The sequence below is a fragment of the Marmota monax genome, unplaced genomic scaffold, assembly GCF_021218885.2.
Source record: "Marmota monax isolate L192 unplaced genomic scaffold, Marmota_monax_Labrador192_F-V1.1 WCK01_AAM20220418_F8-fsc00008, whole genome shotgun sequence".
Taxonomy (NCBI): domain Eukaryota; kingdom Metazoa; phylum Chordata; class Mammalia; order Rodentia; family Sciuridae; genus Marmota; species Marmota monax.
The window spans coordinates 17,478,054-17,499,285 of NW_026694432.1; the positions used below are offsets into that span (position 1 = coordinate 17,478,054).

General features: G+C 61.5%; 1 protein-coding gene and 1 long non-coding RNA gene across 2 annotated transcripts in view; one reads left to right on the forward strand and one right to left on the reverse strand.

The window, feature by feature from the left end:
- Nucleotides 1-14,007, forward strand: part of Sdc3 (syndecan 3) — a 34,750-nt gene extending 20,743 nt beyond the window's left edge. The window contains exons 2-5 of the mRNA XM_046468365.1: nucleotides 5,343-5,460; nucleotides 6,849-7,462; nucleotides 9,183-9,474; nucleotides 10,247-14,007. Of these exons, the coding sequence (XP_046324321.1) occupies nucleotides 5,343-5,460; nucleotides 6,849-7,462; nucleotides 9,183-9,474; nucleotides 10,247-10,413 (1,191 nt within the window). The 3' untranslated portion in view covers nucleotides 10,414-14,007. The remainder of the gene's footprint in view (nucleotides 1-5,342; nucleotides 5,461-6,848; nucleotides 7,463-9,182; nucleotides 9,475-10,246) is intronic.
- Nucleotides 14,008-16,272: 2,265 nt separating this feature from the next.
- LOC131423209 (uncharacterized) lies at nucleotides 16,273-21,032 on the reverse strand. The gene is made up of 2 exons (XR_009224333.1): nucleotides 19,195-21,032; nucleotides 16,273-18,964 (listed from the first exon to the last, which is right to left on the reverse strand). It is a non-coding gene; the product is annotated as an uncharacterized LOC131423209 (long non-coding RNA).
- Between the last annotated feature and the right edge of the window lie 200 nt (nucleotides 21,033-21,232).

A 21,232-nucleotide genomic window follows, 5' to 3' on the forward strand; every position in this document is an offset into this window, starting at 1 on the left:
TAACGCACCCTCTCTCCCCCCTCGTTCAGCCTCTCTCTTTTTCTCTCCGCACTCTCCCCTCTGTGTGGCCTTGGCAATGCCACTCAACCTCTCTGGGCCTGAAGAATCTCATCTGCATCTGTTTCTGTCTGGGGAAGCTGAGGCTTCTGGAGGCCGAGTCTGCAGAGATGGTAGTGGAGATTCCGACACCTGACGGCCCAGCTGCCTCCTCCTGGATTCCCCTCGGCCTTTCCTACTGCTCCTTGGCCTGCTGGGCTGGAGGGCTGGAGGGCAGGGTCCTGCGGGCGGGCGAGCCCCAGCCTCCTGAGTGACCTCCTGCAGTCCTCTCGGCCTCTCCGTGAGCCGCCGCCTCCTTATCACCCCATTTCACAGGCGGCAGCACGAGGTGCCAGGGATTGGGCGGCCCTGACAGCCCCTGCCGGCCAAGCCGGGAGGCCGTGCTGCACTCTGCTCCGGCTGCTGTCCCCGGAAGGCTCGAGGCTGTCGGGCCTCAGGGACCCCAGGCATCTGGAGCCGGCTGGGGGGGCCTGGGGACGGAGGGCCGTGAGTGCCAGGAAGCGGGGTGCTGGCCAGGGCCCCCAGCCGGCCCTGGTGGGTGGTCCTGGGAGAGGACACCTCCTTGCTGGGCCCTGGGGACCCAGCCGGCCTCCCCAGCTGCTCTGAATCTCTGTGGACAGGTCTGGGGGCAGTGGGTGTGGACAGGGGCTCTGCTGGTCACTGCTGGGCCTGGTCCCTTCCGGGAGGGGAGCCCGAGGGCCTCTGGGCGAGCTGTGGGGTGGTTCTAGGTGGGTGCTGCCTGAGGCTTGAGGAGACACGTGGGGGTGTCAGTCTCAGGAAGGACGCCACGTCTGGGCTGCTGCGGGGAGTGTGCGCCTGTGTGCGCCCAGGAGAGTGTGCCAGGTGCAGGCCGGGCACAGGGTGGGGGAGGCCCTGGGGCACGGGAGCCGTGGGCTTCCCTGGGCAAGTGCCCCTTTGGAGACACTTAGGCGCCTGTGGGCAGCGGGTGGTGGGACGCAGGTGGCTGCTGGCATGGCTGTGGGGGACGTGGCTGACCAGCAGTGGGTCTGGGTGCCAGAGACCAGGACCTGTGCTTACGTCCTAGTTGGCACCCGAGTCCAGCAGTGCGCTGGGCTGGGCGCCCTTAGCTGTGGTGGGCAGGGGTCTCCTGGGCCCGGGGCCTCGGCTCCCTGGCCCTTGCTCAGACCCCAGCAGCTGCACAGAGGAGCTTCCGCCGACTGTCCCGCTCGCTCCCTCGGGTTGGTTGGCGGTGGCGGGAGGAGGAAGTGGGGCTTCCCTGGGCGCGGGGTGTGCCTGTGGTGGGTGTGGGGGGAGAGGAGCTTATGTTTGAGTTGTAGGGTTTGGTCCAAGTCGGGGGGCGGTGTGTGGTCAGGGGCACACATGCGCCTGGGGTGGGTCAGCGTGGGCCCTGGGAGTGGGTGTGGGGTCACGAGTCCTTGCTGAGGCTGAGGGGGGGCCTTGTGGGTGTGCAAGGACAGGGTGCATCTGTGAGAGCCCTAGGTGTGCGGGTGCAGCCAGGGCTGTGGGAGACGGACAGGCACCTGCAGGGTGGGGCTGGGTCACCCACAGGCCTAGGGGTGCACAGGTGGGTGGCAGTGGTGCTCTCGATTGGTGCGGGTGCGTGCGGCTTATGGTGTGGGCATGAGGATGTGGGGCCCCTCGTCTACCCGCTGCTGTGTGGGGGGGGTGTGGGTGTGTGTGGAGGGGTGTGGGGGTGTGGGCGCCTCCTGTCGGGCACAGCAGGGTGAGTTTACCTGGGGAGGCAGGGAGAGTCCCTGGGGGTCCTGGAACATTTGGATTCGGTTCTTCTTTAAGGGAATGGCATGGGTAATTATGCTCATTATGCATGAAATTATGCAAATGCAGAGGTCATTTAGGGGTCAAGGGCTGTTTGTCACCCTTCTCCACAGGCACGTTGACTTCTAAGGATTTCCCTGGCTGTTCCCTGCCCCCTCCTCTCTGTCCCCCACCCCCTGGAACAGGAGGCAGCTGCCCTTGGGTTCCTGTGAGGCCCCGCCCCCTAGGTCCCAGGTGACCTGGCATTAAGTCCAAACCCCCCGCCCCCCACCCCAGGGTGAGTGGTGCTGGCCACTTCCCCAGCCCGGGGGCTGGGCTGTTTGGTATTCGGGGAGAACTGCTCTCTTGCCTGCGGTTTGGAAAGTCACCAGGTCGCCCCTTCCCAGTCCCTCTGATCAGTGTGAGGCTAAATTAAGATGTGAGAGAATTCTCTCCGTCCCCTCCACTCGCGCCTCTCTCCCTCTCGCCCTAGCCTGCCCTCTGTCCCTTTCTCTGCTCCTGCCCCCCTCTGTCCTCTGCCTTTCTGTCCCTGCCGCCCCTCCCCCTCCCCGCCGTCCTCTGTTCCTGTGCTCTCCCCCGTCTCTGTGGGGAGCAGGAGCTCCGGGTCCTTAGCGTGGAGGAGATGGTCGTCATGGTAACAGTTGTCATGTCGAGGGCTACTGAGCGAGGGATGAATAGTATCTAGGTGAGAGCTACCTGAGTGGAGGCGATGGAATCGCAGGAGGCTCGAGGCTTGTCTGAGCCTCAGAACTGCGTGGCACCCCCGCCCTGCCCCATCTCCCTGTGCCCGAGCCCGTGTGCACCCAAAGGTGAGTTTCTGTGGCTGCCTTTAGGTGAGTGTGTGTCAGGCTGTGTCAGGCCGTCTCCCTGTGGCTCTGGTGTGTCATTTCCAGGGTCTGTGTGGCTCTGGAAGGTGTCTGGGGGGTGTCTTTGTCCTGCAGGTTTCTGGAGACCTGGTGTGTGGCACTGGTCACTGAGGAATCTCGGGGACTCCCTGTCTGGGCTCCCCCCTTTACTCCCGTCTTAGGATTCCTCCTCCAGCCCAGGGCCTCCCGGTCACTCCCTGGCCTGCCTGGAAGGATGGACAGACAGTGGGGACTGCCCTGTCCGGGAACAGGACCCTGAGTCCTGTCCCTGCTCATTCCCCGTTCTGCATGTGACTTCAGGCTGAACTGCAGGGACAGGAGCAGCCTCCACAGGACTCCGGCGTGTGGAGCTGGAGGTGGGGGCCTGCTGGCTCGTCAGCCTGGGTCTGGGGATTTGTTCCTCTGGGCAGAAGTGGGAGCTGGCTGCTCTGGGCTCCTGGAATCTCTACAAAGGGAGAAGACCAGCAATTAGTCATGGGAGCAATTACACTAATTGTCCCACTCCATGACTCACTGGTAGAAAGTAAATACTGATTAATTCATTACCTCGAGATGTGTCTGGGGTGTGCGTGGTGAGGGGCATCTCCTGGCTCCCTGCCTGGCTGGGCTCGGTGGGGCCTTGGTGCAGGTGGTGAGTCAGGGGTGGGAAGCCAGGATGGAGAGCCTCCCCGGGGCTCCGCGTGCGCGGCAGGGCTGTGTGGTGCCAGGCCCGGCCCCCTCCTGCCCACACACCTTCCGTGGCTCCCACTGCCAGCCAAACATTGCAGATGCACAGGCCCTGCCTGAGAGCCAGCGGCCCTGGGTTCAGCCTGCACCATATTGTGATGTGCCATCGGGATGAAAAAACCACTAATTTCTAAGAGAAAGTTGCCCTTCAGGCACTGGAGACCTTGGAGGCTGGGCACCCACTGTCTTGCCAGCCTCAGCTCCAGCCCGGCCCAACCTGCCCTTCCCCTGCCCAGTGAACCCGTCACCTCTTCTAACTCCAATTCCATCCTTAACAAATGTGTCCTGAAACCTTCTCAGGCCAGGCCGCTTGCCAAAGCAGACAGCACCGCTGTCTTCACCAAGGTTAGCACAGCCCCTGAGACGCCCCAGGCAAACACAGCTCACGGTGGATCTGAGCTGTGAACCGGGAGCCCAGGATGCTCTGGAAGCTCAAGTAGGAGGGCTCCTCAGGGCCACCTGGGAGCCGGGGATGGTGGTGCGTGCCTATGATCGAAGTGGCTTGGGAGGCTGAGGCAGGATGGCAAGTTCAAGGCCAGCCTCAACCATTTATCAAGATCTTCAGGAACTTAGCAAGACCCTGCCTCAAAATATGGGTATGGCTCAGAGCATCCCTGGGTTCAATCCTCAGTACTGCAAAAAAAAAGAAAAAAGAAAGCCCCCGTCGGAGGACAAGGGGGTGGAAGGCAGAGTGTCGTGAGGGGAGGGAACAGCAGCAGCGAAGGAGGCAGACCTGGCCTGGTCCAGGAGCAGGGGGGGACGCTGGTGAGACTGAGGGCTCCCGGGCACCAGCTGCGCTGCCCACCTTGGAGCTTTGCTTCTTCTGTTCCTCTGTGGACAGGCCTCTCTCTCTCTTGATCTGAAGTGCAGAAGACTCACATGCTGTGCCCTTCATGTCCGGGCACCAGGAGTTCATCGCAGTCTCTTGTGAAAGCTCCCAGGGCTGGGGCAGGGCCTCCGAGCCAGAGCACCCCCTGCCCGCCCATCTTTGAGGGTCTGCTCGCTGCCTTTGAGGCCCTGGCTCCAAGCCCAGGGCCACAGGGGCTGGGGAAGAGATGATCTCGGAGGAGTCAGGCCCCAGGTGCTGGACCCTCGGAGAAGCCCCTCCCACCGCCTGAGCCCCAGAGGTGGGCCCCGAGACCGCAGGCGGTGGGTCAGGGCAGGGAGCTAACTTTCTGTCTTTGGAAGACTCAGGGCCAGGGCTGGAGCTGGTCCCCCCTCTCCCTGCCTCCTCCCCATCAAGGCCATCGCTCCCCAACACCCTGACACCCATGTCTCTGATGATGCTCTTTACCCTGCCTTTGGGAATTAGAGATGCCACTTAGCGTCCCAAGCAGAAGATGGATCTCTAGATCTCATTCCCTGCTCTCGGTGGCCTGGGGCAGCTAGCCCTCAGTCCCCACCTGTGTCTTAGGCTGATGCCCTTTGTACCTGGGGCCTTTTCTGGCCGGCATCTGTGAGGGGCTTCTGCTGCTGCCCAGGGGCCAGCTGGGCCTCTGCCAAGCCCGGCTTGGTGCATGTGGTGCTGCTTGACCCCAGCGCAGTGTGCCCTCAGCTGGGTGAGGTGGTGCTCTTTGTGTCTTTTACAAGTGGGTAAACTGAGGCACAAGGAGTTAGAGAACTTGCCCAAGGTCCCACACTTCGTAGATGATGGAGCCAGGACTGAGATCCAGCACTGCCGGCTCTAAACCCAGTTCTGACATTCGGGGGTTCCATTCAGGGGGAAGAGAGCAGCCAGGGGTCCCTGTTGGTGGCCATCAGGCAGGAGATGGGGCTATGCCCAGCCCCTGAGCAATTGGGAAGTGGTCATCAGTAGGCCTCAGCTCTCTGTTGCCCAGGGGATGTCCCTCAGCTCTCCACAATGCCCGTGGTCCCTCTGGGTGTGTCCAGGCTGCTGGCCTTGGGTGCTGACCAGTGCTTGTCTCCGTCCTCCAGGCTCAGCGCTGGCGCAACGAGAACTTTGAGAGGCCCGTGGACCTGGAGGGTTCTGGGGACGATGACTCCTTCCCAGACGATGAACTGGACGACCTCTACTCAGGGTCAGGCTCAGGCTGTAAGTACCTCCCCTGAATCCCTGCCTGTCCCATCCCCAGGAGCCTGCTCAGTGGGTCCTCCTGTCGTGTGGAGGTCATGCGGGGCTGTCTGGTGGACCCGAAGGAGAAGGACAGAGGATCCTCCCCAGAGGGCGCCCGGCCCCGGCCCTCCCTGGTCTCAGGGGCCTCTGCATGTGCTGCTGGGGTCTCTGTACAGCCCTGCAGACCCTGCCCTCCAGCCCATGTCAGGAAGCACTCCTCAGTGACCCTGTTCATGACCCTGTTCAACCACTTGAAGGGATTCAGCCCCTCCTCAGTGGCCCTGGCACGTCCTCCGTGTGGATGGTTTGATCGGCCCACACTGGGCCACATGGTCCTCTTGGATCCAAACAGCTGTGTCCAAGGGTCGGGCTGGGGCAGGTGAAGAAGGGCTGGTCGGACAGTGGGTTGCAGGCCCTGCCCTCGGGCAGGCGAGCTGTGAGATTGGGCAGGTCCTTCCCAGTCACCCCTGATCAGCCAGCCGCACGCCCTCACTCAGCGCCTCCTGGGGCGTCCCTAGGGTCACCTGTAAATGGCAAGAAATACACCGTCTTCCCCCGGCTCCAGGAGGCGGGTCTGGCAGAGGAGGAGCTCTGGAAATGACCTGAAGAGGGGGCTGGGATCAGCCAGAGAGGGACGCGGTGTGGATGAGACGGGATGAGGTCCGTGCTGTGGACTGGCTGCCACGGCCGGGCCTCTGGGCTCCCTGGAGCCATTCCTTTAAGACTCTTCCATGTTAACCTCAAACCAAACCCAGCCCCTTGCCTGGTGGCTCAGCCCATTCAGGGCTCTCCCTGGCTCCTGCCTTCTCTGCCTGCTGCGTCCGCCCCCCTGGGAGCCCCCTGTGGTCCTGCTCTTCCCGCTCCCCACCCCGCTTGCTCCTTCGCCTCACTTCCTTCAGGTTCCTTCACTTATCCACCCTGGTTCAGCCCCGTGGTGCAGACAGACTCCTACAGGAGGCCTCCTTCACCCCGTGCCTGGGCCCCCTGGGGCCCCCTGAGGTGCCCGCTGGTGAGCTTAGGCTGGGCGTGTGCCCTGGAGTATAGCTTTTCCCAGACGCCTCTTCTCTCTTGAGTCCTCAGGGAGATTTGCAGCCAGTAGGGTCTCCCCTGCCCCTGCCCGGCCTCAACCTGATGAAGCCCGGGGCCGGGTAGGCTGGACAGTAGGAAAGTTCCGGCCAGGCGGAGAGAACTTGGGCAGGCTCAGCCACCAGTGGCCAGGCCGGCCTTCACCTTTTCCTCAAGTTTTCCTGGGGAAATCGGGCAAAGCGGGGGTTGGGAGTTCCCGTCCTGGTGGCGTGGCTGACCTGGGTCCTCGGCCCCGCACAGTGGCCCAGCTCCCTAGCTCTCTCCCTCTCCCTCCCCCTCAGACTTCGAGCAGGAGTCGGGCCTTGAGACGGCCATGCGGTTCAGCCCCGACGTGGCCCTGGCTGTGTCCACCACGCCCGCTGTGCTGCCCACCACGGATGTCCAGCCAGTGGGCACCCCGTTTGAAGAGCTCCCCTCCGAGAGCCCCACCCCAGAGCCTGTCACCAGCCCTCCAGTGGTGACAGAGGCCCCAGAGGAGCCCAGCCAGAGAGCTACCACCATCTCCACCACCACGGCAACCACGGCTGCTGCCACCACAGGGGCCCCCACGGTGGCCACGGTGCCTGCCACTGAGGCCACCGCGGCCCCCAGCATCCCTGCAGCATCCCCAGCCACGGCCACCACTGCTCTTGTGAGGACCACCGGCATCCGGAGGCTTCCTCCTCTCCCACTGACCACAGCCGCCACAGCCCAGGCCACCTCTCCAGCAGCACCCTCCCCCCCGACCACGGTGGCCGACTTAGACACCGAGGCCCCGACACCCAGGCTGGTCACCGTAGCTACCTCCCGGCCAGGAGCCCTTCCGAGGCCGGCTACCACCCAGGAGCCTGACGTCACTGAGAGGAGCACCCTGCCCCTGGGGACCACTGCACCTGGACCCACAGAGTTGGCTCAGGTGAGGGCCTGGGAGAGGACAGGGCATGATGGGGCTGGGCAGGGTCAGGGCCAGGAGGTTCTAGGGTGCCTGGCGGTACAACAGGGCCAGAGGATCAAGGCTGGGCACAAGGGACAGGATGGGACGGAGGTGGAGCTCGATGGCCTAGAGAGGGACAGGAAGCCGGGGTGGGGGTTGGGCCCTGATGCTGGGACAGGACTCCCCGGGGGAGGGACTGGGCATGGGTGTGTGGGTGAGGGGGGCTGGGCCTGGTGTCCTGGTTGAGAGCGGCGACTCAGGAGCCCGGCAGCCTGGCTTTGAATCCTCTGCTGCAGCTTTTTAGGGTGAGACCTCAGGCTGGTCACTGATCCTGTCTATTTGCTTATTTGTGAAAAGGAAAAAAAAAAAAAAACAAAACCAGAAGATCTCTTAGTGCTGTGAGGTTGAACTTCCTGACGGAGCTGGAGCGTTAACATCGTCTGGCGAGGGGGAGCCGTCGATGCTCAGCTCTTGCCACGTCTCTGGATGGCATCGTGTCATGGCTGTGGTTGGCCTGAGGGGGCTTAGGCCCGCAGGAGCAGCAGAACACGGGCTTCCTGTGGAGGGGCCTCGGGGTCTCATGTCGCCTCCTGCAGCCTCGGCCCAGCCCGGGGGGCACTGGGGTCCCCCGATGCTCAGGAAGGCGAAGCTGCTTTCCAAGGCAGGATTTAGCCTGCAGGGAGTGGGCTCCTGAGGCCAGGCAGTGTCCAGGCCAGGCCCTGTATGGGCATGCGTCTGGGGTGTTAGGAAGGGGGTCAGGGCTGGAGGGAGAAGGATGTGGGATGGACAGGTAGCCAGGAACGGGGAGCTGTGGTCTGGTCCATGGTGGGTGCCCCAGGCAAGGGGCATGCGGCGGCACTGGAGAGGCACAGAGCCCTGTGCAGCTGGCCTCGTAGACAGGCCTTAAGTCAGGGCAGTTGCTCAGTCCTCAGCCCCATCAGGACACGGGCTTCTCTCTTGGCTCCTCCAAGCAGCTGGGGCAGCCGGGCGGGAAGGGGGGCCACGCAGGGCAGAGCCCAGGCCGCAGCAGGCGTTGCTCTGCGCATGGCCTCTCCCTGCAGACCCTGGGCCCGCCCTCGCCCACCAGCCCTGCAGCCACAGCCCCGCCCTGAGGGCTCCACACCCCCCCACTCTGGTCTCATGGCTCGTGGCTCTGGTCTTGCTCCACGTGGAGGGACCATCAGGATTGTAGTCACTGGGCTGGATCCCTGGACACCAGTCCCCCAGGGGCATCACATGCTGCATGTTGTGCTCTGGACTGGCCACCAGACTAATGCACTGACCCTGCCCCAGGCCCAGTTCATACGCCTGCACTGGCAGTCCCCACGCAGCTTCTCAACAGGAATCCCCCAAGGATTGTTACCAAAGCTGCTGGAGGGGAAGTGATGGAGACAGGATAGGGACAGGATGTGGCCAGACCGAGAATAGAGGCAGCATTGTAGAGTGATTAGAAACACAGACTTAGGGGCTGGATAGATCTAGATTTTAGTTCTGCTCCTACGACTTATCAGCTGTGTGTTCTTGAGCAAGTTACTTAACTTCTCTGAGCATGTCTCCTGCACTATAAATTGGTGGTAATAATCCTTCTTTCATGAGGACGAGGCTTTGCATACTAAGCATAGTGAATACTTTGGCTTGGCCCACTGGGGCAGTGGAGTGGTGGCCTTCTGTGGCTCCTGGGCTCATGCCACCCTCTCTGCAGACCCCAACTCCAGAATCCTTCCTGACTACAATCCGGGATGAGCCAGAGGTGCCAGTGAGCGGTGGCCCCAGCGGGGACTTTGAGCTGCCGGAAGAAGAGACCACACAGCCAGACACAGCCAATGAGGTGGTGGCTGTGGGAGGGGCGGCGGCCAAGCCATCACCGCCACCAGGGACACTGCCCAAGGGTGCCCGCCCAGGCCCTGGCCTCCTGGACAATGCCATCGACTCGGGCAGTTCTGCTGCTCAGCTGCCACAGAAGAGCATCCTGGAGCGGAAGGAGGTGCTCGTAGGTGAGGCCCGGCTCTGCCCAGGGTGGGGTGGGGGCAGCTGAATGGCCTCAGTGTGCCTCTGGGAGCCAAGAGGGGACGCCAGGGCTTGGTTTCCTAGGAGCCGCTAGGAAGTGAGGGCTGGGACTCCACCCCAGGGCCTGCCCCGACTTCTCCCCAACCTTCCTCCTTCCCAGAGTCTGACCCTGGCTTTATTCCACTTCCAGCACCTTCCTCACCACCCTGTGACCCCTCTTTGGACTCTGACTTTGAACCCCACTTTCCCAGGTCACACTGGTCAGCCCTGTGGGCCCTCACTTCCTGAGCACCAATCCCTGTCCCACCTTGTCCTTCCCCCACTCCTGTGCTGGCCACATCTGCTGCAGAGTCCTAGACTAGTGACCCAGATCCTGGCTCCCACTGGTGTGGCCCCCAGGCCTCCCTCTCCTCCTCTGGAGCCTGGGCCGTGGGGTGTTAGGTCAGTGCTGTGACGGGGAAGGGCCATAGTTTAGTTGGCACTTGAGTTTTTTCTTCCCTGGAGCTTGAAAGTCCTGGAGCATCTTTGGATGGGTGGCACCTGGTCCTCCCCCAGAGGGCTGGAGGAAAGGATCAGAGAGTCAGATGGAACGGGTGACAGGGGAGCCACGCTGGGACCGACGCTGGGACCGACTCCAACTTCACTCCGACTCTGAGAGCAGATTCAGGACTCCCAGCCCCCCCGCCCCCCGTCCCCTGCTTGGGGCCCTCTACCTCACCTGCTGCCTCTGAGCCTCGACTTTGCCCTCTTCTTCCACAGCCGTGATTGTGGGTGGGGTCGTGGGTGCCCTCTTCGCTGCCTTCTTGGTCACGCTGCTCATCTACCGCATGAAGAAGAAGGACGAAGGCAGCTACACGCTGGAGGAGCCCAAGCAGGCGAGCGTCACCTACCAGAAGCCTGACAAGCAGGAGGAATTCTATGCCTAGCGGAGCCTCAGTGCCTCCTTGCTGCCTCGACACCACCCCTCCACCCAGTCCCCGGCCAGCCCCACCAGACCAGGCCTGGAACTGGGCCCAGCAGGGAGCCTGGCCCCAGTTCTCCTTTGCCCTCCTTCTTGAGGCCCGCCCAGGTTGCCAGCCTCACACAGATCATCCCTGAGGAGCAGGGGTGGTTGCTGTCTGCCCCAGACTGTGCCCTTACGAGCTCATCTCTTGTCTCCCCCCCCCACCAGCCTGAGGCTTCAGGACCTTATGTCAGATGGACAGGAGGAAGGAAGCTCCTGATTGGCTGGTGGAATAAGGAGAAGAGGTGGGGCTTGAGATGGGCACCTGGCCCTGCAGGGCTGGCTGAGGTCTCCTTTTGTGGGCAGAGAGGCACTCCAGGCTGGCTTTCAGGACCAACATGTGGCAGACTCCGCCCTTGAAATAATCTAGACACAGCAACCTCTTGCTCCTGTCCCAGGGCCTCTCTCTGCCTGGGTGAGAGGATGCCCTTTGTCACCAGCCTGTTTTGTCCTCACCTCTCTGGGGTTGTGGGACCACTCTCCCCTCCCCCTGCCCAGCTCCCCTGTGCCCAAGGCTTCACCTCTTTCTGTGTCTCCCCCGAGAAAACAGCTTCCAGAGAGCACGAGAGCAGCCACTAGCGAGGGGACGCTGCTGCACGCCGCTCCTGGGGGAACACCACAGACATCGTTGCCCACACTCTTCCACACATTGTCATGTGGCCACTCATGAAACAAAAGCACGCAATGACAAGGTCATATACGGTCCTGACCCCCCCACCAATCAAGACATGTTGCAAAAACAGACATTCTTCCAAAGATGTTTATCTTCACCCATTGCTGAAACACCCCCCGACACTACCGTAAGGCGAGTGGCTAGTCCTGATCACCCGAGCGGTGACATGTGGCCTCCTCTCTCTTTTATGCCTCCCCCACACAAACCCTGACACCACACATGTCGTCTCCAGCTTCTGGGCGCACTGGGGAAGGTGGAGTCAAGCTGGAACAATCAGCCCATATTGGGTCCCCGCCTCGCCCCGTCACACTCAGTCTCACCCCTTGGCACTGCACCAGCCACGTCACCTCCGTCCCGCCCTGTGCCAGACCCAGTCCCACATGGACACAGCCTCACCCACATCCCTGTGCTCATGCTGGAGGGATCAGGGCATTGGTCTTTCCTGGATTCAGTGGTGGGGGGCACTGGAAAAAGCCCTCCCAGGGCTTTGTACATGAGCCGGGCCTGGCCTCACCCCCCACCCCTCCACCTCCAACCCAAAAGGGCGGCTGGGGCCAGCCCCTACCACCCGGAGCTCTGGGGCTTCTCCAAGGCTGAAGAAAGAAGGGCTTGGTTCCTGGAGTTTGGCCCCAGACCGTGGAGGGTTCTTGGGTCCTGGAAAGTCCTGGGTGGGGAGGGGACATGTGGCATGGCTTCTGCTCTCCCCAAATCCTTTACTTGCTCTGAGCTAGGGGGCAACTCTGCCTCCCAGGACACAAGTCTCCAAAGTGCCTGTGAGGGTGGGCCCTCCGCCCAGGCCCTCTGCTTCCTCTGCCCTTGACCTACCAGGCCAACCTCACCCACCCACCCAGGGCCCTCCCTGGGGACCTGCTTGGAGTCCTACTAGTTGTGGCTACAGCCGGAAGCAGCCCAGGCAGGTGCCCCCGACTCCGAGGGCAGAGATTTGGGGGAGTAGAGCAGGTGACTGGGGTGGTGGTGCCGTCACAGGTCCCAAGCCACCTTTTTGGTTACCCTTGAAAGATGGGCCCTTTGATAGGAGTTTGAAGTGTACGGTCACCAGTCTTTGGGGAGGGAGCGCCTGGCGGGGGCTCTGGGAGCCCAGGGATGTGGTGTGAGTTGTAATTGGCTGGTGCTCCCACCCCCACCCCTCGCCCACAACCCAGACTCAAGTCAGACACCCACCTCAGTTTTATTTCTGTTCCCTTTTCAAGACTCCCTGGCAGCAGACTTTCGCAGGGTGAGGGCAGGCATGCCTGAGGCAGTGAGGGTGAGGGTCCCAGGGGCCACTGCAGCCTGTCTTTCCCAGGGTCCTGCTTTCAGGCTGAGCTCCATCTTGTAGACCCAAAGGCAGCCTAGACAGTGCCCAGACTTTGAGGAAGGGACAGGTGGGGAAGGAATCCTGGCCCACGAGGCCTGGCAAGCCTTGTTGTCCTGAAGGGCAGGGCAGGGCGCAGGGGCAAAGAGGACCATGAGTCCCAGCCTCGTTCCACCTGCTCCCTGGTGGGCTGCTGTCTTGGGGACAGCAGTTCTGGGGAGAGGCCTGGGTGGGCTGAGACTGAAGACTGAGTGTGAGGAGACAGGGCCTGGGCAGCCCAGGGGACGCTGGCACTGAGTGGAGACTCAGCAGTGGCCACAGCTTCTGCATCAGGCTGGCGCCCTGGTGGGGCGGCCCTGCCAGCCCTTCCTGAGGGCTGGCTCAGGGCGGCGGGCTGGGCCTCATGTCCTGGCCCCTGTTCTCTGTGTCCTCAGCACTTGAGAGGAGGGCGGGAGCGGGCAGCTCCAGGAGGACTCGGTGCCAGGCAGAGCTGGAGCTCTCAGTGCAATGTGGGCACAGGGTCCTGGCCCGGCCCAGGTATGGTGCGGTACACGTGGGGCCTGCCAAGTGGGTCCACAGAACCCCAGTGCTCCTGGGAGGGTATCTGGCATTTCCCGGAAGCACAGCACATTCCAAATGAGAGGGAGCTTGTGTGGTCATGAGCTCTTGTGAAGCAGGCTGGGGCCGGCCAGAGAATGGGGGGTGGGCCCCCCTCTGCTGTGACTTCAAGAGTCCAGGCTGTGTCTGTCCAGGGGTCCTAGATTGCTGGAGACACCAGGGCAGGGCAGCCCTGTGGCAAGGGCCTTGGGTGCTTGGCCAGACCCCCTGGGCTTGGCAAAGCCTGTCCATCAGGCCTCCAGGCTGGAGCCCTGGGCCCCAGGGAGTGGACCCAACTTGTCCTCCAGGGCAGGAGTGGCCTCCGTGGCTCTCCTGGCTCTTTTGACTACACAACCCTGGACTTGCTCCCCGGGACTCCTGCCTGTAAATAGAAGCCCCCAAACTGTACAGATTTCAGAGACGCTGAGACGGGGCTCTGGGAATCACCACTCTGGGCTGATGGTCCCAGCATCTCCCGGGTGCCCACCTGGCACCTCTGGGCACCTGGGCCCAGCGTGGCAATGCATGTAAATATTTTTCGTAGGCAGTGTGGCTCCAGAGAGCCACCTGAAGACAGTGTCCCCTCCCCTCTGGTGAGCCCTTTCTCCTGTACAGAGCCCTCCCGGATCCCGGCCTGCGGTGGGCGGGGGACTGTCCTTCCCTCCCCAGGCCTTCCCTGCCCTTTCCCTCCCCCGTAACCTGTGATTAACCCTACCCGTCCTGAGTCATGGCCAAAACTTTCGATAAGGAGAATCAGAAGAAAGACCGTGGACGAGGAGACCGAGGCACTGCCCGCGGCGGGCGCTCGCCTGTCCAGCCTTGGGAAGGAACTGGTTTGTTTTTGTTTTCTCGTTTGATTTTTCTTGGTTTATTTTTTAACATTTCCCGTGCTGTGCCCATTTATAAGAGGAAATAAAATTAAGCTGAAACGATGTCCTGTGGCCAGAGTGAGGTGAATTGAATCTGGAGGTGGCGGGGCCTCGGCCACCTTCCCCTTTAAGGGGAATGGAGAGCGGAGCAGGGCCGACCCACAGCCCCTGTGGGGACCATTATGGTAAAGCCGCCCGGGGTGGAGAGCCTCGGGAGACCGCGGAGGCGGTGTGGGGAGGCCAGGGCTGGCTGCGGTTGGAGGGGCAGCTGGGGTGGCAGGGCCTGTGGTCAGCCCAGGGGAAGAGCTTGGTTTCAGGCCACAGGGGGGCCCCGGGAACCACCCGTGGGGGGCGCTAAAGCCCTGGGAAGCGCACGAGTGGGTGGCTGGGGTGTGACGGCTCCTCTGCACCCGCCCCCACCCGGGGTGTGTCCTGCTGTGGCTCCAGGCTGCGGCTTGGCCTCTCTGAGCCTCAGTGTCCTGACCTGTGAGATGGGATAAGACCCCTGCAGTGGGGCGCGGTGGGGATCGGGTGAGGGTGCTCAGGACCTTAGATGACGCACGGTCGCCTTGCTCAGATGGAGATGGAGGCTCCTGGCCCGGACCATGCACTGACTTGGGGGCTCCCAGGGTGCAGAGCCGGGGTCTCCGGGCTGGCCCCACCCGCCCTGGTGTAGAAAGGCCCCTGGAGCCGCAGGGGCACCCCTGTCCCCATGTCGCGCAGCTCCTGATGCCAGGAGCTCGGAGCGTCCTGCAGGCTGTGCTGGCTCCACTTGTTTTGAAGTCCTCCCCCTTTCAGCTGGCACCCTGTCCCCCTCCCTCGCCACGGCTCACGCTTCTCTGGTGCACATGGGGGCTCTTCTGTCCCCGCCAAGGGACGCTTGGGCATGGGAGTCATGGTGTTACCTTCCTCCTCTGAGGAAACCGCCCCACGCTCCGCAGAGATTTCTGACCCTTAGGGTGGGCTGGAGCCTGCAACCCGTGGACGGGCTCCATCTGCTTCTCCCTCCTCCCCGTCCCAGCTCTTGAGTGTCCCCTCTGTACCTGGCCTGTGCTTGGAACTGGGAGAGGACAGGTGGCCAGGAAAAGCAGCACTAGCCTTGGGGTGGACGGGTCCTTCCCCGGCTGCCCCCCCAACCCCCCAGGAACACCTCCTCATTGCTTGGCAGCTCAGGGGCAGAGACCTGGGGCCCCGGGCCTTGCTGTTGGGCTCAGACAGTTTGTCACCTGGAGCCTTAACCTCCAGAGCTGTAGATGGGGCAAAGGAGCCAGGCCTGTCACCGGGAGGGTCTGACCCAGGGCAGGGCTGCAGTCGGAAGCCTGCTGTGATGGGAGAGGCTGGTTTGTCAACATTCAAAGCCAAGCACACGTGGCTGTTCACCCAGGAAGTTTCTGGAAGGTGATGCTTATCTCCCCCTGGGGGTCCCCATCCAGGGCTGTGCGCTGGCCCTGGTCTCAGCATGGAGGGGCAGAAGGTGTGGTCTGGGATCCCGCTTGCAGCTGGGTGTGCTCTGCCTCGTCCTTCAACCTCTCTGATCCAAAGCCAAGTGCCGGTGGCTGCTCATCCAGGCCATGATCATTGTCCTCGTGGCTGTCATTGTCATTATTCTCCAGGCCCAGCATGCAGCCTGTGGAATGAACAGATGACCCAGAACCTGGGCAGAAATCGTACCGCTACCGTCCCCCTGGCGTGAACTGCACCGGAGGCTTGGGCTTCTAGAGGCTGGATGGAGGCAGGAGGCTGCGTTTGGGCTGGCCGGAGGGGCGGGCGCTGCTGGGAGGTGCGGCACTTCCCTCTGGCCCCGTGGCCCACAGGATACACAACAAAATGGAGTGGGAGGAAGGAGAATAGCCGCTTGTCTCTGGCAGCCCAAGAGGTCACAGCTGCCAGCCCAGGCTACCCTGGGAACAGAGTGTGCTCAGCTTCGGGGGCCGCCCACCCTGTCACTGCCGGCCTGGGGGTGGGCCGGGGGCCGCGGAGGATTCAGACTGAGCATGCCAGAGCCGAGCCTCGTCCCCAGTGTGTGTGGGGGGGAGGGACGCTGGGCCTGCCGCAGGATGGGACGAGATGCCAGGCCAGGCCCTGGTACGTCTCCTCACAGGAGCTCACTAGGGCCCCAGGCAGCTTGGGCCTCCTGGCCTGCATCTGCAGACGGAGGAACCGAGACTCACACAGACCCTAACGCTCTTAGAGGATGCAGTAGGAGCCCCTCTTGGGCCTTTGCCCTGTCTCCTCTCTCTCCCATTAGCCAGCTGTGTGAGTGTGGGCAGGTTACTAAGCATCTCTGAACCCCAGTTAGAGCATCAGAACAACAGAAGCCAGAGAACATTACTGAAGACTCAGACACATATTAACACATGACACTTGTGGGGTGCCTTTGATTGTCTGTCCTCATTCACATCATTACCTCACTTAATGTTGGGGAGAAGGATCACCCCCATTTCACAGGTGGAAATGTTGACCTTATCCACAAAATCTACACCATGAGATGCTCTATCAGACAAATGACCCAACAAAATGGAGGGGGAGGAAGGAGAAGTTTCTTCATTAAGTAAATTATAAGGAAGAAGGAAGATGGGGAGGGGGGAGGGAGGGGGAGAGAGAGAGAGAGAGAGAACATTTTCTTGCTGGGAGCGGTAGTGCAGGCCTGTAATCCCATTGACTTGGGAGGCTCAAGCAGGAGAATCGCAAATTTGAGGACAGCAAAGACCCTCGGCAACTTAGCAAGACCCTGTGTCAAAATGAAAATGTGCTGGGAATCTAGCTCGTGGTTCAGGACCCCCGAGTTCAATCTCTAGTCACAAAACAGACATTTTCTTTTGAGATGGGATCTCACTCAGTTGCCCAGGCTGGCCTCAAACTTAGGATCTCCCTGCCCAAGCCTCCCAAGTGGCAGGGATCATAGCCGTGCGCCATTGTGCCTGGCCACAGGAGTGATGAGTAAGATTATAAGATGTGTTAACCAATCAATATGCAAATATGATGCGGATTTTTTTTTTTTGTACTGGGGATTAAACTCAGGAGCACTGGACCCCTGAGCCACATCCCCAGCCCTGTTTTGGGTTTTATTTAGAGACAGGGTCTCCCTGAGCTGCTTAGCACCTCGCTTTGGCTGAGGCTGGCTTTGAACTCACGATCCTCCTGCCTCCGCCTCCCGAGTCGCTGGGATGACAGGCGTGTGCCACCGTGCCTGGCTTCACTACTTGGAGTTCATATTTTAAATTCTCATAAATTGACTCTGGGGGCCATGGGGAGCCCCTGAGGCTGCCCCTCCAGGAAATGCAGAGCTGAGCCTTACAGCCCCAAGCCCAGGCCCCCTGTCCCTCTGCCTACCCCCAGCCCTACCCCGAGTTCCTGCTTCACGTCATCCACTTCCACGTGGTCAGCACCTTCCTGGGCCCTGTTCCCTCCCCTCCTAGGAAAGCTGACTCTCAGGATCGGCTCTGATGAAATCGCCCACATGACGCTGCTATGACCCCAGCTGTTCCCTCCTCCAGGGACACTCACGAGGTGGCCTTTCGGAAGTGCACATGTGTCCTGTGGTGAAGCGCCTTGCGGGAACCCTGGACCTTGCTTCCTGTTCACATCCGTCCTGGGTGGGAGGGGTGGTTGGCCACGATGCCTCCAACTTCGAAGGACACTGGATTCACTCACCCCTCTGCTGCCACGTCGTCAAGGCTCCGGCAGGTCCAGAGCTCTATCGTGTCTTGCTGGAAACACTGATTTGATTGTCACTGGCCATGGCAAGAAGGGCATGGCTGGACCTGGGTCCCCACTGGTGCAGCCAGGTCTTCCTGGGTCCTCTTGGGGAAGCCCCTTGAGCTGTGGCTTTCTCTTCTGTAAAATGGTCATCGTGATGGTCACTGCAGAGATCTGTGAGGATAGGGACCCACAGGGTGGGCAGAGTGATGTGTCTGCACTGTGACGGACTCAGAGCAGGTGTGCAGCCGTGACAGTGAGGGTTTCACAGTGGCAAAGCCAGGTGTATTGCATGCAGCCTGTGCCGAGCGGGTGTGACCACTTTTAATAGGTGTGAGGCGCTTAGAGCAGTGGCTGGCGCGGGGCAAGCTCTGCAGGAACACTGGGTCAGGTGACCGCAGCTGCTTGTTTAGTCCTTACAAAAACTGGAGAAGCCCCGTGCTGTGGTGCACGCCTGGAGGGGAGGTGGGGCTCGGGAGGTGGAGGCAGGAGGATCGCAGGTTCAGAGCCAGCCTCAGCAACTTAGTGAGGCCCTAAGCAACTCAGCGAGACCTTGTCTCAAAATATAAAAAAGGGCTGGAGAGGTGGCTCAGTGGTTAAGCATCTTTGGTTCAATCTCTAGTACCAAACAAAAAACAAACAAACAACAACAAAAACCCTGAGAGACTAGTAGGTACTCCTTAATCCCATGCTACAGATGAGGAAACGGAGGCACAGAGATTCCCAGAATGCTGAGAGTGTAGGTGACAACTGTATGGTCACCCTTGACTCCCACGCTCTCTCCTCCTGGTGAACTCCTATGGGCCCTTCAAAACCCTGCTCCAGCACCACCCTCTCTGGTCACTCCCAAGCCAAGCCAGCTGTTGCCCAGGACGGTCTCTGGCATGGGGAAGAGGAGAATTGGGGGAAGCGAGGGTCCGATGGAGGCTGGCCGGTGCGTGAGGACAGGTGGTGTCTGAGGGGCGGGGGTGGAGAGGCCCTGGGCCGGCTGTTGGGGAGGGAGTGAGGGGCAGTCTGTGGCCCTGCTTCCTCCCCAGGCACCTCTGTCTGTGGCTTGTCCTCCAAGGTCTGGCTCAGCCTCGGGCCTTCTCGAGGTCAGCTGCGCCGAGAGGAGTGAGGAGCAGGATGTGGGGGCCAATCTGCCCCCTTTTCTACTTCCAGCTGAGCGATCTCTGGCAAGTTCTTTTTTTTAAGCTTATTTTTATTTTTACATGTTTCTCTTCTTAGTTAGACGTGACGGCAGGACGCGCCTTGACAGGTTGCACACACGTGGAGGATAGGTGACCTCCCATTCTTGGGGTCGCACATGATGCGGAGCTACCTGGTCGTGTGGTCAGAGAGAACATGGACAGTCCAGTCCGATTCATCCCACTGTCTTTCCCTCCCGCCCCCTCCCTCCCCTTCATTCCCCTTTGTCTAATCAGCCAACTTCCACTCTCCTCCCCACCCCTCACCGTGGGTCAGGTCTACACATCAGAGAGGGCATTCGGCCTTGATCGGGGGGACTGGTGTCCTCGCGGGGCTTGGCGGTCTCCAGGTCCATTCACTTACCAGCAAACGCTCTGGCACATTCTCTGGCCTCTGTGCCTGTCTCCCCTGGGACCATGATGAGATGGCCGCGGTCCCCGTCCTATAGAGCGGCTGGAGGTTCCGTCAGGGCAGTGCACCGCACACAGGAAGTGCTCAGCGGACACCCTCTTGGATTCTCCCAGCCCCGGGAAGGGCCCTCTGGACGCTCTCTCCGTCCTCTGAATTCCTGTTGTGACCCTCACAGTTCAGCCCAGCGGTCATGGAAACTGCATGAGCTTTGATGGGGCCTTCACTGTTGCCCGGGCCCGCGCCTGCTCCTTTCCCTGTGGCGCTCTTTCCAGATGTGGCACGAGGTAGACGTGATTGACGAGCCCATTTAACAGTCAAGGAAACTGAGATGAAGTTTCCAGAACGTGTCTGAGTCACCCAGCCGCACACGGCAGAACAGGATTGAACCTCGGCCCTGCGCTGCGAGCCTAGAGGCTTCATCGGGTCTGTCGGTCACCATGGTGACAGAGGCCTACTGTGCGCCATGCACAAGGCGCACACAGCCCAGGCCCTCAGGGAACTCGCAGCGGATGGATGGACGTGGAGTCAAGGGTGCAGCTCCCTCCGTCACTGACCCTGACCTTCCGGAGGTTGTGCTGCCCTTAACCACATCCTGACAATTCTGGGCACACGGCCCGTGCCATCTCCGTTCTCAAAGATATGACGGACAGATGGGCTTCCAGGGCGAAGGTGACATAAGCACAGCTTTGACACCACTGTAGGCTTCTGAATGAGTCCGAAGCCGTCGAAGGCAAGGGTCACTGGGGCAGTGGTTGATCACCTACCATGGGGACACAGCCCCTGTGTCACCTGCTCCTGTTGCACATTCGGCTGACTTTGGGTTGGCATGGGGTGTGTGGGACTTCAGGATGTGACAAGGCCAAGGGAAATGGGCAGGGACAGAGCCTCCGGGAGGACAGGGCGGGGACCTCCTGGAAGGGGGGCTCCTGACGGGGTTCTGAAGGCCGCGTGGGGGTTCTCCATGGGGAGGCGCGGGCGAAGCTCCTGGATGGGGAGGCGAAGGTGTGGAAAGCAGCTGGGCGCTGGAGAGGGACGGAGTCGGGGCGTGTGTGCGCCCATGTGCCTGTGTGTGTGTGTGTGTGTCTGCCAAGTGCCACGGTCAGATGTGGCTTGTAGAAGTGGCTGTGGCAGTCTGTGGGAGGTAGGTGAAGGGTTGGTGACACGGCAGTCAGTTCCCCACGCAGACCCCAGGGCTTGGGAGCAGCGGTGACCAGGCCTTTCCCTTTGGGGCTTCCCACGATGCCCAGCAGGGGTGGGCATGCAGCTGGTGCTCAGCGAAGCCTGTTGTGTGAGATCACGAACGTGTCCCAGGACGCGCACACAGGTGGCTTTTAGTAGCCCCCAGGGCCCGCCCGGGCGCTGTCCGTGGTACCAACACACACTGGAGAGCTGCAGCCCGTGGCTCCCTGGTGGCAACTTCCACTGCCCAGTGGGTCTTTTAGCCCTGTGTGTGTGTGTGCGCGCACGTGCGTGTGTAGAGGGGCCCTCAGCTCTGTCCTAGGGTCTGGTGGGGTCGCAGCTGTGCCAGCCTCAGGGCTGACCAGGCCCGGGGTCTTCCGGAAGGTGGATCCTGCCTCACCTGGCCAGGCCTCGGGTTGCGGATTTGAGGCTGGAGACGAAGCCGGACAGAAGGAAGGGTCCAGAGTCAGGAGCAGTCGAATGCTCTGCTTGAGAGATTGCAGCTGCAGGAGGAGTGACAGACCACATCTGTGTTCCAGAAAGCTCACTCTCGGCCCCGGGGGACAGACTGGAGAGGAAAGGAGACGCTGGAGCTCTTCCCTGTCACCAAGGCTGCACAGCAGGACCTGGGAGACAGAGACGTCAGGGAGGGTGGGAACCGAGCAGCCTTGATGGAGAAGGCGGGGCTTGAGCTGGCCCTACTCAAGGGAGAGGGGACTGGCCAGCAGGGGGCAGGGCGTAGGCACAGGTGGACAGGTCCATGGCCAGCCGCTAAGGAGAGTGAAGGGACTCCCGCCTCCTCTCCCCCCTT